This window comes from Nycticebus coucang, chromosome 18 (assembly GCF_027406575.1).
Source record: "Nycticebus coucang isolate mNycCou1 chromosome 18, mNycCou1.pri, whole genome shotgun sequence".
NCBI classification, from domain to species: Eukaryota; Metazoa; Chordata; class Mammalia; order Primates; family Lorisidae; genus Nycticebus; species Nycticebus coucang.
In genome coordinates this window covers 29,239,618-29,254,943 of record NC_069797.1, presented here as the reverse complement: position 1 = coordinate 29,254,943, position 15,326 = coordinate 29,239,618, and the positions used below count along the sequence as shown (strand labels likewise).

At 46.1% G+C, this 15,326-nt stretch overlaps 1 protein-coding gene across 1 annotated transcript in view; it reads right to left on the bottom strand.

Annotated features, from left to right (window-relative positions):
* The window catches only part of PITPNA (phosphatidylinositol transfer protein alpha), a 44,577-nt gene that overhangs the window by 22,758 nt on the left and 6,493 nt on the right, over positions 1-15,326 (bottom strand). The window contains exons 3-5 of the mRNA XM_053567767.1: positions 12,261-12,406; positions 5,838-5,929; positions 490-497 (exon numbers count right to left, since the gene is read on the bottom strand). Coding sequence (XP_053423742.1) covers positions 490-497; positions 5,838-5,929; positions 12,261-12,406 — 246 coding nt within the window. The remainder of the gene's footprint in view (positions 1-489; positions 498-5,837; positions 5,930-12,260; positions 12,407-15,326) is intronic.

Sequence of the window (15,326 nt, the reverse complement as noted above, 5' to 3'; positions counted from 1 at the left end):
TGTAGGTACACTTTCATTTCTCCTTTTCTTTTTTTTTTTTTTTTTTTTGAGACATAGTCTCACTATGTCACCCTTGGTTGAGTGCCGTGACGTCATAGCGGACAGCAACCTCAAACTCATGGGCTTAAGTGATTCTTTTTTTTTTTTTTTTTTGCAGCTTTTGGCAGGGGCCAGATTTGAACCCAACACCCCCAGCATATAGGCTGACGCCCTACTCCTTGAGCCACAGGCACCACCCAGCTTAAGCGATTCTTTTGCCTCAGCCTTCCAAGTAGCTGAGACTACAGGCGCCGGCCACAATGCCTGGCTATTTGTTGTTGTTGTTGCAGTTGTCATTGTTGTTTAGTAGGCCCAGGCCGGGTTTGAACCCACCAGCCTTGGTGTATGGGGCTGGAGCCCTAACCACTGGGCTATAGGTGCCGAGCCTATTTTTCCTTTTCTTATAAATCATCTACAATTCACACCCCTCTCCCTCCTGAGAATACTTACTGTAATAACTGCTCCAAGGCAAGGACATGCAAAGAAGAGAGAAAAAGATTAATGAAGAAATATCCGGCCCCCCAACCCCAGGGACCATGAATGGCAGGATTCTCTGTTCTCTGTGGCTTGTCCATAGTCACGTCCAAGCCTCAGTGAATCAGAAGTACTTCACTGTACAAACCCTCAAATTTCACTCTTCTAACATCCCCAAAGACCAAATATGACATTTAACGGAAGCAACGCCACTATGGGCTTCTTTTTTTTTTTTTTTTTTCTGTTTCCTGGTATTTATTTATTTATTTTTTCACTATGGGATTCTTTTTTTTTTTTTTTTTGTAGAGACAGAGTCTCACTTTATGGCCCTCGGTAGAGTGCCGTGGCCTCACACAGCTCACAGCAGCCTCCAACTCCTGGGCTCAAGCGATTCTCTTGCCTCAGCCTCCCGAGCAGCTGGGACTACAGGCGCCCGCCACAACGCCCGGCTTTTTTTTGGTTGCAGTTTGGCCGGGGCCGGGTTTGAACCCGCCACCCTCAGTATATGGGGCTGGTGCCTTACCAACTGAGCCACAGGCGCCGCCCCACTATGGGCTTCTTAAGCTTCTTTCCAGTGGGGCAAGGACCAGCTGTGATCAGCTGAGGCATTGCAACCCATCACTCTGCCATCAGAGCCTGACCAGCATGCCCCCACTCCCCACCCACTAGGGCATCCAGCAGGGCACTTTAGGCCAGGCACTAAAGTCTACCTGTCCTCTGCATCCTCCTTGCTGTAACCAAACCTCTTACGCTCTGTACTCCTGCTCATTGTAACGGGAACCCCTCGGAAAACACGGTTCAATTATTTAACAAAGAAAATGACTGCAGCTCTCGTGTCACTGGGGAACGGGCTAGCTCTCCTGACAAAGGTCTAGTTCATACTGTACCCTCTGAATTTAGGAGCTATCTCAATTTCTGATGAATGCCACATTGCCATGTTTATATGGGGCTAACAAACTCTATAACTCAAAACTGAAACTAAGGTTGCAACTGAGACTGAAATGAGGAAAAGTTGAAATACAAGATCTACCATGTACCAAAATACCCCAAAAGACTATCAGCAATTTCCCCAAACCCAATGAAAGATACTTGGAAGAAAACACCAGATTAACATTATAACTAAAAGGCCTATATTGAAAAAACTATCCTGTTATCAGCTTGAAGAAGCCTGTGTTAAGAAAGGAAATGATGGATGTAATATCCATCAAAGGGAAGTCCAGGGACGCTGGCAGAAATTCTCCAGCACTGTCCTGGAAGCAGGAGCCCTGACCTGGTATGTGGCATGCTTAGCAGCTTCATCCCTAGAGTGGAGGCAACAGTGTCAGGCTGGTCTGGTTTGATGACACTAGCCATTAAGCTTGTCCAACTAACCATATTCACTGTATTCTGAATCCATGTGCTCTAAGAAGCCCTCTCCTTCTAGTCTGGCCTCTGTCAGGACAGAATGTGCTGATCAATGGACACAAGAATCTGATCACTTAACAAAATGGACATTTTTCACTACATGGTGAGCTACGAGGGCCGCCCAACATTTTATTATTTTATTTTATTTTGTATTAATTTATTTTTTTGAGACAGAGTCTCACTGTGTCACCCTCGATAGAGTGCTGTGGTGTCACGCTCATAGCAACCTCCAACTCTTGGGCTTAAGCGATTCTCTTGCCTAGCCTCCCAAGTAGCTGGGACTACAGGCACCCGCCACAACGCCTTGCTGTTTTTTGGTTGCAGTTGTTTAGCTGGCCTGGGCCAGGTTCGAACCCCCCACCTTCTGAGTATGTGGCTGGCGCCGTAACCACTGTGCTACGGGCACCGACCTAACATGGTGGCTTTCTGATTATACTTTGGCATCCCAGTTAGAAGAATGCACGAGAATGTCCTGATCAGCAAACAGGCATATCTGGTTTCTTTAGTAACTCTGCATTATAGTGTAACTTCAATAGATTATCTTTGGGAGGTTTATATACATTAGTCTTTGTGAGAAATTGATCCACTCAGTTCTGACCAATAGGGTTTCTGAACCCATCAGGGCGATGACCCTCTCTGACCTTTAATTTCAACTTAGGCGACCAAATCATCTTCCCTGAATCTTCCCTACTCCTCTCTGCCTCTCCAAACTCCTCTGCATTCACAGCATTCCCTTTTCCTCAAACTGCAACCTTGGGGTACACTGGAAAAGCCTCTGGAAACTCTCTGCAGCGGAAAAATACTGCCTTCCAAAGAAGACTAACAAGGTTTCTGAAAAGCTGGCTTAGTGATACTACATCACATCCAGCAGGCTAAGGTTTGAGGGAAAGATGGAAGGAGAAGCAGAAACACTGCTCTCCTCTTCCGTGTCTTTCACAGACCAATCCCCATCCTTCCCTCTCCTTATGTCCCACCCATCAGCGTCAAGAGAAAGAGAAAAATAAATTAAGAGAACAGAAAGCATCCATAATGAGGAGGGTATCACAAATCTATCTTTATCCCACTCAGAATAAGGTTAGAGCTTTACAAAACATGGGAGCAATTTTACTCCATGCTGCTTTATCCATCTCACCTCACTTTGATCTACTTAGGCCAATCTAAGGTGTCTGAACGAACTCTCTCATCAACCCTCAGAGGGAACTGGAAAGTTCCTTGCCTGTTCACATTTCTTATTTTAAAAAAGCAAGTTCTAACTGAACAGATCTAAGATTCTATACATTCGTTCAGCTTGAGGGTGGACCCCGATATGAGGTCAGCACCCACTGAAGAAACCAACCTCCTCTTCATGAAGTATTTAGAAATCATGTTTTCCTTTTGGTCACGGATCGATACGTGAACTAACATTTGATGTGTAGAAAAATGCCCACATCAGCTGCAGCACACACTCCCCAGAATTACACAGAGGACAGTGGCAACTCTCAGTTGGCATACGCTGTGTACCCAAAACCCTGCCCTAGGCATGCAGACATCCATCCTATCTGTTTGCTTCCTTTATGCTAAGTTGGCTACAGTTTTTACAACATATGCTCACTGCAACTCTCTTAGACATCAAGAAAATTCACCTTTGGCCCTAGACCAGACACCCAGCTGCACTGCACACTGTCTTTTAAGAATGCATATGTGAACCTCATTTCCAAGAATTTAACAGCTTCCTGTCTAATGCTTAGAGAGTGGTGATGTTTGCATTTTCAGTTACAGCAATAAAATGCTGAAGTGTTACACATCCCAGGTCCCACCTATGAATGTATATCTCCTGATTAAAGGTTCTTGAACCTGTGTAGGGCCGCTGAGGGCTGGAAAGAGCAATGACTCTGTGTTCTAAACTGTGGTCATTCCCAAAGTCCACAGGATGAGGATCACATGAGTCATGTAAGGATCACTTCCTCATCAGATACAATCTAGGGAGTGCCAGGTCTCAACAAATAAAGCAAGTGAAGCAATACAGGTATGGGCTGGAAGGAGGACCCCAGAGCCAAGGCCGTGCCAACAGACAGTGGTTGGTTGGAGGAAAGGTCACCTTCCAGGGGACTTCTAGGGGGTCCTTGGGGTTATGAATCATACTAATGCGGCCCCTCCAAGAGTTCCACCCCTAGATGACCCTCAAAACCTAGGAATCTTAGAAAACTAAGAGTCTAAGATGCTAAAAAGGAATCCCAGAATGTTTACACTAGAATAAAAAGTTTTCTGTGGAGGTTGAAATCTTTTTTTTTTTTTGTTTGTTTTTTTTTTTGGCTGGGGCTGGGTTTGAACCCATCCCCTCTGGCATATGGGGCCCCCCTACTCCTTTGAGCCACAGGTGCCACCCCTGAAATCTTTCATTTTCAGAAACTCGAAGCAGAAGACTGGCTAAATTTAAGAAAATAAGTCCATCTCTAACCTCAACTATAGAACATGCTGGTTCAGCATAAGCTCTTAGCAACGACGTCCCCCACAACTCCACCAAAGATTCCACCATGCACACTCCATGTGTACATAACATATGCTGCTTCTAAATCCTTTGTCACCAAAAATTTGGCTTATTTCAACTTTTCCCCAACAGTATCAGTGTTTCCTTTGCTACCTGTTCTTGGTGCTGTGGCCTGGTCCTTCCCCAACGCAGGCAGGTCACTCTACCGACCCCTTTCTGACTACCTCTCTCAAGAGTCCTAGACCTCCGTGCTGCTTTTCAAGCATTTTCAAATTTATCACATTAAAATGGGAAATGTCTCTTCTAACAATAAAAGAATGGTTTTAAAAGCTACAGAAAATTCATATGATAGGATACTATAAAGTCATTAATTTTTGAAAGTACCACACTACATAGTAACAGGGAAAATGTTCTCTGTTTACTGAAGAAAAATGAGCAATTTACAAATCAGTAAACATATGGTCTAAAATTTTGTATAGAAAAATGTGTCTGGAAATTTGTGTATGTGTGTGTATGCATTAAAAAAGACTAGAAAAAAATACCAACATGATAGAATCACGGATGATTATTTTCCTCTGTTTTTATTTATTTTCCAAAATGTATACAGAGGACATTACTTTTGTAATCAATAAAAACAATCAAAATGGGGCAGCGCCTGTGGCTCAGTGGGTAGGGCACCAGCCCCATATATCAAGGGTGGTGGGTTCAAACCCAGCCCCGGCCAAACTGCAACAAAAAAATAGCCGGGCGTTGTGGTGGGCGCCTGTAGTCCCAGCCACTCGGGAGGCTGAGGCAGGAGAATCGACTGGGCCCGGGAGTTGGAGGTTGCTGTGAGCTGTGTGACGCCACCGCACTCTACTGTGGGTGATAAAGTGTAACTCTGTCTCTACCAAAAAAAAATCAAAATGACCACACCATCCTCAAATAGAAGGGCTGGTTCTGTGCTACCTCAGGCCGTGACTTCCTATGACTAATAAGCTGTGCTGGACAAGACTGATTCTCACCACCAGCTCAAAGGGAACCCTTAACCTCATCATTTCACTGACTTAATCTGGAAAATGACTGCCAGGGCGGCGCCTGTGGCTCAGTGAGTAGGGCGCCAGCCCCATATGCCGAGGGTGGCGGGTTCAAACCCAGCCCCGGCCAAACTGCAACCAAAAAATAGCCGGGTGTTGTGGCGGGCGCCTGTAGTCCCAGCTGCTCGGGAGGCTGAGGCAAGAGAATCGCGTAAGCCAAGCCCAAGAGTTAAGAGGTTGCTGTGAGCCGTGTGACGCCACGGCACTCTACCCGAGGGCGGTACAGTGAGACTCTGTCTCTACAAAAAAAAAAAAAAAAAAAGGAAAATGACTGCCAGACACAAAACCCAGAAGCACCCCCACCCCTTGGCCAACTTGCCAACAGCTTCCTCTACCTAAGGGTCCATACTCCACCTTCCAGCCAAGTCGGGACTCACCAGTTCTGCAGTAAGGGTAGGCATTCCATGCTTTTTCATGTATATTCAGGGCTCCCTCAGGGGCCAACATTCGAACAAACGTGGGTACTTTGCTATAGTGGAAAAAAAGGGGTTATGAAGAGAAATGGAGAGAGAGGAAGATAACAAAAGGCTTTTATATCATATTCTTCAGGTCACAGATCCAGCTTCTTCAGTGGGGAGTGACAAACAAGTTTCCATGAGATAAGCAGTTTACTGCTGTGTGTGAGAAGCCACCTGCCAGAGCCTGACACCCCAGCTCGGCAGCTATTAACATCCACTCACAATGTGCCCCACTACTCTCTATAACAGGACAGCACACGAGACCCTGGGCTACCTGGCTTAGCAGCCATAACTCAGCATTACACATTTTTTCCAGAGCTCACTGGGCCCTGGGCATTAGACTACACAGTGCAAAGATAATATACAAAGGAGATAACCTCTGAGCATGGACCAGTATAGGTTTAGGGGCCAGGGTGATTGGCTGACTATCTTGGAATAAAGGATCCAAGATGATCTAATCTGTTTTTGTCAGTTCTGAGAGGCCAAGGCCTTAGGGCCATCTATCTCCCAGGACAAAATACTTTCTTCCACTCAATTCTTCTTATCTCAGGTTATAGAACAACATGTACAGTATGAGCCCAATTTTTTTTTCCTTTGAGATGGGGTCTCACTATGCTGCGCAGGCATGTCTTAAACTCCTGGCTTCAAGTGATCCTCTTGCCTTGGCCTCCCAAAGTGCTGGGAGTACAGGCATGAGCCATTGTGTCCAGCCCGTCCTTGGTTTTTAACTGATAATCTATATAGTCTTTAGCAGGCTCTGGTAATCTCATCAGTTTTAGTGCCTCAAGCCTAAGAAAAAACAGCTAACTACATTAGAAAGCTAGCTCAGAGCAATCCCCTGAGAGTCACTGACTCACTGTCACACTCATTCAGGCAAGTATTTCTATGTGCCAGGCATGGGGACACAGATACAAACCAAAGAGATGTGGCTCCTATCTTCAAAGGGCTTACAGTCTAGGGGGGAGTTAATTAACCAGGAAAAGCCAACACTGTAAGCATGTGCCACGACTGGGTAGGCAGGGCCCTGGAGAGCACAGCATGGAGAGGACATGCGGGGGACACGTGGTGCCCCAGGCAGCCACCTTGGGGAAAGCTGGGATGGAACAAACAGATGGAACAGAGAGTGGGACTAAGCTAGACAGAAGGATAGGGTAGAAAAACCGGGAGAACCAGGGACAAGTTCAGAGTAGCTGAAGTTATGAGGCAGGGAATACAAGAAGACCTACAGATCCTAAAAGATTTTATAAAGTATGTCTAAGCGTATGGACTCCAACCACAGGACAAAGAGATGCCATTTATAGTTTTATTTATTTATTTATTTATTTTTTGGTAGAGACAGAGTCTCTCTTTATCACCCTTGGTAGAGTTCCATGGCATCACAGCTCACAGCAACCTCCAACTCCTGGGCTTAGGCCATTCTCTTGCTTCAGCCTCCCGAGCAGCTGGGACTACGGGCGCCCGCCACAACCCCCGGCTATTTTTTTGTTGCAGTTTGGCCAGGGCCGGGTTTGAACCGGCCACCCTCAAATATGGGGCCAGCGCCCTACCCACTGAGCCATAGGCACCACCCATCATTTATAGTTTTAAAGGTGGGGAGCAACGGACCTTTCAAACAGAACACTGAAAGCTATGCAGAGCTAGAAGGTAGGGAGACCAGTTAGGAGCTACTGTAGTAGTCCAGGCAAGAAATGGACAAGTTCAACATGCTGAGGAGATGGAGTCAACAGAACTTGATTTGTACAGGAGGTTCAAGGAAGAGTGTAGTGGTGAGTTCATGTTTCTGATTTGAGCAACTAGATGGCTGACACAGTAAGGCTTCTTTTGTCCTCATAAAGAGAGGTGGTGTTGGCATTTGCTATTGGTCACATTTGCTGTTGGCTTTTGGTTTTTGCAGTTGGGTATTCTGGTGTTATGGAGTAGCAATGGCAGCTCAAAGTTTATACTATCTCTTTCAAGGAAGAAGGTCCCACCCTCCATATGCACAGACCTCTCTGCCCTTCTGGCTGGACCAAGTGAGTCTTGACAAAACAATTGGCCCCTTCTACCTAAAATATCAACTATATCATCTCTTTTCAAAATTTTACTTAAAAAATATAAATACTAAAGCCAAGTTCAGTAGTTTGCTTTTGTCATCCTAGCTACTCAGGAGGCCGAGGCAGGAGGACCCCTTGAGCCCAGAAGTTTCAGGTTGCTGTGAGCTATGATTACGCTACTGGATTCCAGCCTGGTTAACAAAGCAAGACTTTATCTCTTATTTTTTATTTATTTATTTATTTATTTATTTATTTTTTGTAGAGACAAGAGTCTCACTTTATGGCCCTGTATAGAGTGCCGTGGCATCACACAGCTCACAGCAACCTCCAACTCCTGTGCTTAAGTGATTCTCTTGCCTCAGTCTCTCCCGAGTAGCTGGGACTAGAGGCGCCTGCCACAACGCCTGGCTACTTTTTTGGTTGCAATTCAGCTGGGGCCGGGTTTGAACCCGCCACCCTTGATATATGGGGCCGGCCGGCGCCTTACCGACTGAGCCACAGGCGCCGCCCTCTTATTATTATTATTTTTTTTTTTTTGTAGAGACAGAGTTTCACTTTATCGCCCTCGGTAGAGTGCCGTGGCATCACACAGCTCACAGCAACCTCCAACTCCTGGGCCTAGGCGATTCTCCTGCCTCAGCCTCCTGAGTAGCTGGGACTACCGGGGCCTGCTACAACACCCAGCTATTTTTTTGTTGCAGTTTGGCCGGGGCTGGGTTTGAACCCGCCACCCTCGGTATATGGGGCCGGCGCCCTGCTCACTGAGCCACAGGCGCCGCCCCTATCTCTTATTTTTTAAGGCTCAGCGCCCATAGCTCAGTGATAGGGTGCTGGCCATATACACCGAGGCCGGTGGGTTCGAGCCTGGCCTGGTCCTACTAATCAACAATGACAATGCAACCAAAAAATAACTGCATGTTGTGGCAGGCACCTGTAGTCCCAGCTACTGGGGAGGGTGAGGCAAGAGAATTGCTTAAGCCTCCTGCAGGAGTTTGAGATTGCTGTGAGCTGTGATGCTACGGCACTCTACCAAGGGCACCATAGTGAGACTCTGTCTCAAAAAATTATTTTTTTTAATTAAAAAAGGGGGCGAGGCATAGTGGCTTATGCCTGTGATCCTAGCACTCTGGGAGGTAGAGGTGGGTGGATTGCCTGAGCTCACAGGTTAGAGACCAACCTGAGCCAAAGCGAGAGCCCGTCTCTAAAAATAGCCAGGCATTGTGGCAGGTACCTGTAGTCCCAGCTACTTAGGAGGCTGAGGCAAGAGAATCGCTTAAGCCCAAGACTTTGAGGTTGCTGTGAGCTACAATGCCACAGCACTCTATGGAGGGTGACAAAAATGAAACTCCGTTTCAAAGAAAAAAAATTTTTTTAAATGATACAAATACCAGAAGAGCAAGAGGAATCATGGAGGAAAAGAGTACACTGACAGGGAATCGGGATGATGGTAAGCTCTGCCCACTTCACAGTGTGGCCTTCCACCTGCCTCTAGCCCTGCAAAATCCTGAATCCCTCTGGGTTAGCACTTTTTTTTTTTTTTTTTGGTAGAGATAGGGTCTCACTTTATCGCCCTCAGTAGAGTGCTGTGGTGTCACACTGCTTACAGCAAGCTCCAGCTCCTGGGCTTAGGCGATTCTCTTGCCTCAGCCTCCCGAGTAACTGGGACCACAGGTGCCCGCCACAACATCCAGCTATTTTTTTGTTGCAGTTCTGCTGGGGCAGGGTTTGAACCCACCACACTTGGTATATGGAACCGGTGCCTTACTCACTGAGCCACAGGCATTGCCCAGGGTTAGCACTTTTATATCACCAGAATGACATTCAAATCAATCAGGGCTTTTACCAAATGAAAATTAAATTGGCATAGGTTCAGTTTAGTGATTAGAAATTGAGATTCAGGGCGGCTCAGTGAGTAGGGCGCCGGTCCCATATGCCGGAGGTGGCGGGTTCAAACCCAGCCCCGGCCAAAAAAAAAAAAAAAGAAATTGAGATTCAGCGGCAGCGCCTGTGGCTCAAGGAGTAGGGCGCCGGTCCCATATGCCAGAGGTGGTGGGTTCAAACCTAGCCCTGGCCAAAAACCAAGAAAAAAAAAAAAAAAGAAAGAAATTGAGATTCAGGTGTAAGTTGCATAGCAGTGTGGATATACTAAACGTCACTGAATTGTATACTAAAAAATGGTTAAAATAGTGAATTTTATGTTACGTATACTTCATCACAATTTAAAAAAAGAATCAGGTTTATTTTTTCTAGCTATGGATAGTTTCTAAAACTAGTTGGTTTGACTTCCATTCCAGCTGGTATACATTTATAAGGCTTTTAGCATCCTTTGGGTCTGTTCATAGTTTACTGAAATGTTGCTGTTTTGGTTACAGATTCAGCAAATTTATGTGGTTTGCTATGGATCTGGGTAAACAAATCAGTTCAAACTTCATTTTAAAATATTTATGCCACTGTTCCAAAGAGAGGTATCAAAATTTCTCTGGTAGATGATTTCACAGTTATCAGAATTTAAAATACTACCTGACCCAGCAATTCTACTTTTAGGAACATTTACTGTAGATTTACAAGTACATCAAAAGATTTATGCAGGACTTTTACTGGAGTAGTAGACATCTGGAAACGACTATAAATACACATCGAGAGAGAGCTGGTTGAACAATTTACAGCATATCTATACAACATAATACTATGAATTCCATGTGTACCTGTGAGGACTGAGGCAGATTATGCTGAAAGTGAAAGGTAGCCATGATATGACAAGTAAAAAAGAGAAAAGAGGGCGGCGCCTGTGGCTCAGTCGGTAAGGTGCCGGCCCCATATACCGAGGGTGGTGGGTTCAAACCCGGCCCTGGCCAAACTGCAACCAAAAAATAGCCGGACGTTGTGGCGGGCGCCTGTAGTCCCAGCTACTCGGGAGGCTGAGGCAAGAGAATCGCTTAAGCCCAGGAGATGGAGGTTGCTGTGAGCTGTGTGAGGCCACAGCACTCTACCCAGGGCCATAAAGTGAGACTCTGTCTCTACAAAAAAAAATTAAAAAAAAAAAAAAAAAAAAGAGAAAAGAACAGTATGATCCCAGCTCTATAAAAATAATAAAGGCAGGGTGGCGCCTGTGGCTCAGTGAGTAGGGCATTGGCCCCATATACTGAGGGTGGTGGGTTCAAACCCAGCCCCAGCCAAACTGCAACAAAAAATAGCCAGGCGTTGTGGTGGGTGATTGTAGTCCCAGCTACTTGGGAGGTGGAGGCAAGAGAATCGCCTAAGCCCAGGAGTTGGAGGTTGCTGTGAGCTGTGTGATGCCACGGCACTCTACCGTAGGCAATAAAGTGAGACTCTGTCTCTACAAAAATAAATAAATAAAATAATAATAATAATAATAATAGCAGCCAGATCCAGTGACTCATACCTGTAATCCTAGCACTTTGCGAGGCCGAAAGTGATCAGATGTGTTTGAGGCCAGGTGTTTGAAATAAGTCTGAGAAACATAGCAAAACCCATCTCTACAAAAACTAGAAAAATTACATCTACACACTCCACTCATATGAATGGCAAAACATAACTATAGTCCAGAAAGTAGAAGGGAAGAGGAGAGAGAGGGAAGGGGAGAGGGATAGGGGAGGAGGGAGGATATTTGAGGGGACCTCGCCTAATGTGCATGATGCAATGGTACATTTCAAAACTATTAAGAAAACAGTATAATTGTGATAAGAATGTGTTACTCAGTTCAATGTAAGAATTTCACATTGTATATCAAAGCAGTACCCAGAACTCCATAAATGCATCAATGTACAAAGTTATGATTTAATACAAAATAATTAAAAAAAAAACTAGAAAAATTAGCCAGGTGTGGTGCCACACACCTGTAATCCCAGCTACTCAGGAGATTGAGGCAGGAAGTTCGCTTGGACCGAAGAATTTGAGGTTGCAGTGAGCTATGAAGACACCTTAGCCTGGGCAACAAAGTGAGACCCTATCTCAAAAAAATAATAAAATAAAGGAAATGTACAACTATTCTCTCTCTCTCTCTCTCTCACACACACACACACACACACACAACTTCTATAGTCACTTACAATGGAAGAGACTACAAGGAACTAAACACTATCACTTCTAAGGACTGGGAGTCTGGTAAAATAAGAATTAGTTTTATTTTTTTAAAAAACGAATCTTCAAATGAACAAAGTACCACCTACAATCCACTCTTGCAGGTGAAGCAAGTTGAGCAACCAGCTAATAACCAGGAAACACCCTCAGCCATTATCATCACCTCCAAACCAGGCTGCCATCTGGCCTTGCTGCCACAGTCACATACCTCTGTAAGTGGTAGATCTTGTGTGTGTACTGGCCTTTCTCACCATCCTTCTCATAGGGTTCGTTCACCAGGACCTCCACGCCTTCACCACCACCTGTTTCATTTTTACTGGCCTCAGCCACAGAATACAGCTGCCCTACTTGATACTAAAGGAACAGAGACAGAGGCATTATCCTCAACACAGAATCTTCTTAACAGTTACAAATAGTCCAGCTGTCAGTAAGTGTCCAATTAGGTCACCCTGGGTCCCCTCGTCCAGGAGGTCATTCAGGGGTTTCACACTGGGCCTTGCTCAGGTCTACCCAATGCAACTGAGAATGTTGCTTCATGGCCTGTCTTCGGTGATCAGATGTGTTTAATTTCCTCCTTCCCATTTTCACATCATGCATCAGGGTTTAAAGAGGTTGGTGAATATACTTAACCTCACACCACCATCCAGAAAAGCAGACTGTAGAGCTCAAGGCAGTGTCTGGTATAAAGACCCCCAAATAAGATCTGGGTTGGCTGCTGAAATCTCCTCTTTATTCTATTCATTTTAAAAGATCCTAAGACATGGCTTTTTCTTTTTTGGCCGGGGCTGGGTTTGAACCGACCACCTCCGGCATATAGGGCTGGCGCCTTACTCCTTTGAGCCACAGGTGCTGCCCCCAAGACATGACTTCTTGTCAAAGAAAGTTGCCCAGTGCTCTGTGAAGTCCACAACTTTTGCTGTAAAACAGCCTCCTCTCCTTGCTTTTTCTCCAGTGTGGAGACCCTCCTCACCCCACAAGTGGTTCAAAGAGTCACTAAACCTCCTGAAGTTTCCCAGATTCCTGGTGGGGCTGAAGCCAGTGCTCCCACTCCCATATTAGGTAGTACAGATTCCTACCCCACAGTTTGTGCCAGCTGGGTGCACCCTGTATTGGCATTTACTAGATGGCAAAAGCCCATTTTTCCTTTATTTGGGTCACACATCACCCTATCAAGTCACCAGTCAAGATCACTGGCTTCCTCTGACCCCATTAGACAGCTCAGTGTTAGGGCCAATGACCTGGAGTCTTGGGCAGTGCCCAGGCTTAGTCCTTCTCCTCCCTTCTTTCTAAGGGAAGCTGTCTGGAGGGAAAATTAAGTTGAAAAGAAAATGAAGAAGCAAGAGTTAATGCAGGAAGTTATGTCTCTATCAAAGGATGCAACTTCCCTATCACTGCCAGTGCCAACCAGGCTCGACAATTTAGAGAATAGGAGAAAAAGAAACTAAGGTACTTGATTACCCAACATGTTGGGAGTTGGAGGGAGATTAAAGTTTTCCTAGCCAGGCATGGTGGCTCACACCTGTAATTCTAGCACTCTTGGAGGTTGAGGCAGGTGAGTTGTTTGAGTTCAGGAGTTTGAGACCAGCCTGAGCTACAGCAAGACCGGACCTCTAATAAAAATAGGAAAACTAGCCAGGAGATGTGGCAGGCGCCAGCTCCTGGGGTGGCTGAGGCAAAAGAGGATCATTTGAGCCCAGGAGCTTGAGGTTGCTGTGAGCTACGATGGCACCAGGGCACTACCCAGGGCGACTGGGAGTGAGATTCCAGTGAGATTTTTTTGAGTGAGATTCTCAAAAAAAAAAAGGGGGTGGGGGGAGTTTTCCTTACTACCCTCTCTACCCCTTTCCCACATTCTTGGTACTCCCAGGGGTGAAAGCAAGGATTTTCTCTCTTTTGAGATTAACACAGAGAGGCTGAATCTCTGGGCTGCTGCCACTTAAATCACTGCCTGCAACAACAAAGAGCAGAGGCAGCTTCCAGTGCTGCTTCGCCTCAAACTTGGAAGCCCGATCTATCAGGCCGCTCCCTGAGCACCTCGGGGAAATTTCTGGGCAAAGTCTGGAAGGTGAAACAGACGACTAGGACAGTTCACTGTTCTCCACAAAGCTGAAAAAGCCCTAGCTTCCAAAGCAAACCATCCTACAAAGTGTCAAGAAAAGGCCCAAGCAAATAATCAGGGCTCAATTAATACTGTAAAAGAAGGACGTCTGGTGAGAGCCAGTCACTTCAACCTTGCTAATCCTGAGCAACATCAGCACTGCCTCGATGTCCCCCTGGAACCTTAAACTGTCCCTGTGTGTTTCCAAGGCTACCACCTAGCTGAGGCACACATGAAAGCCCTGATCAAGTGGGTTGGGTTTGGCTGAGTCGGGGGTTCCCATAGAAGGAGCAGTAACTCTGTGCCATGAGAACGTGTCTCACCACTGACTCAGCATTCCTGAAGGGCAGGCTGGGGAGAGGGCCTGGTGGAGGGAACCAGGTTTCAGGCAAGTGGTGCTGCCTGGGGAGGGGGGCCCCCAGGTGGAGACTAATCATCTTCATTTGCTTTCTCTTCAGCTACAGGAATCAGAGGGCAGGTTCTAAGAGGATCAGCCTGTTGGCTGGCATCTTCCCCCTTTAATCTCTCTTGATATTCTGATCCTTTAATCCCAGTGAGACAACTGAAGGCAGTTTTGCTAATCCAAAGAGGTAAGTAAGACTGGCCTGTACAAGCTACAAGTGAGGGACACTTTTCATGTCAGGGAGTCCCCTTCAGCATAGTCGCTCCACACCCTGTAGGAAAGCAGCCCGCCTCAGATTGGGTAGAAGTGAGGGTCAGACCATTAAATCAGATAAAGAACCCCAAGAAGACTGGGATTCCAGCCTACTTGGGCCTAGAGCAATCGTCCTTGCCTTTGAAATTTGTTCTCTTGTCCCAAACAGCCAAGACATTCAGTTAAGAAAAACAAAGCCTCCACCACTTTGGCAATCTGGGTGGAGAAGGAGCTGGGATAGATGTAGCGGGTAGGGCTGAAACACTGACATGAAACATGTCGGGAAAAGCAGTACAGTTGTTGGTCCCACCCACATGGCCCTGTCAGACCAGGTACCACAGGGGTAAGGGTGCCATGATTCCCTGGAAACAAGAAGTAAAACAGCCCTCCCTTCGGTAGTGAGTAGGCCAACCTGAGTCAGGAACCAGTGGTGGACACACCCATGTCAAACAGCCAGTGCTTTCTTGCTATAATGCAGCATGGCTGGAAACCCTGTGCAGTGTTAGGCCCAGGTTCTAGCC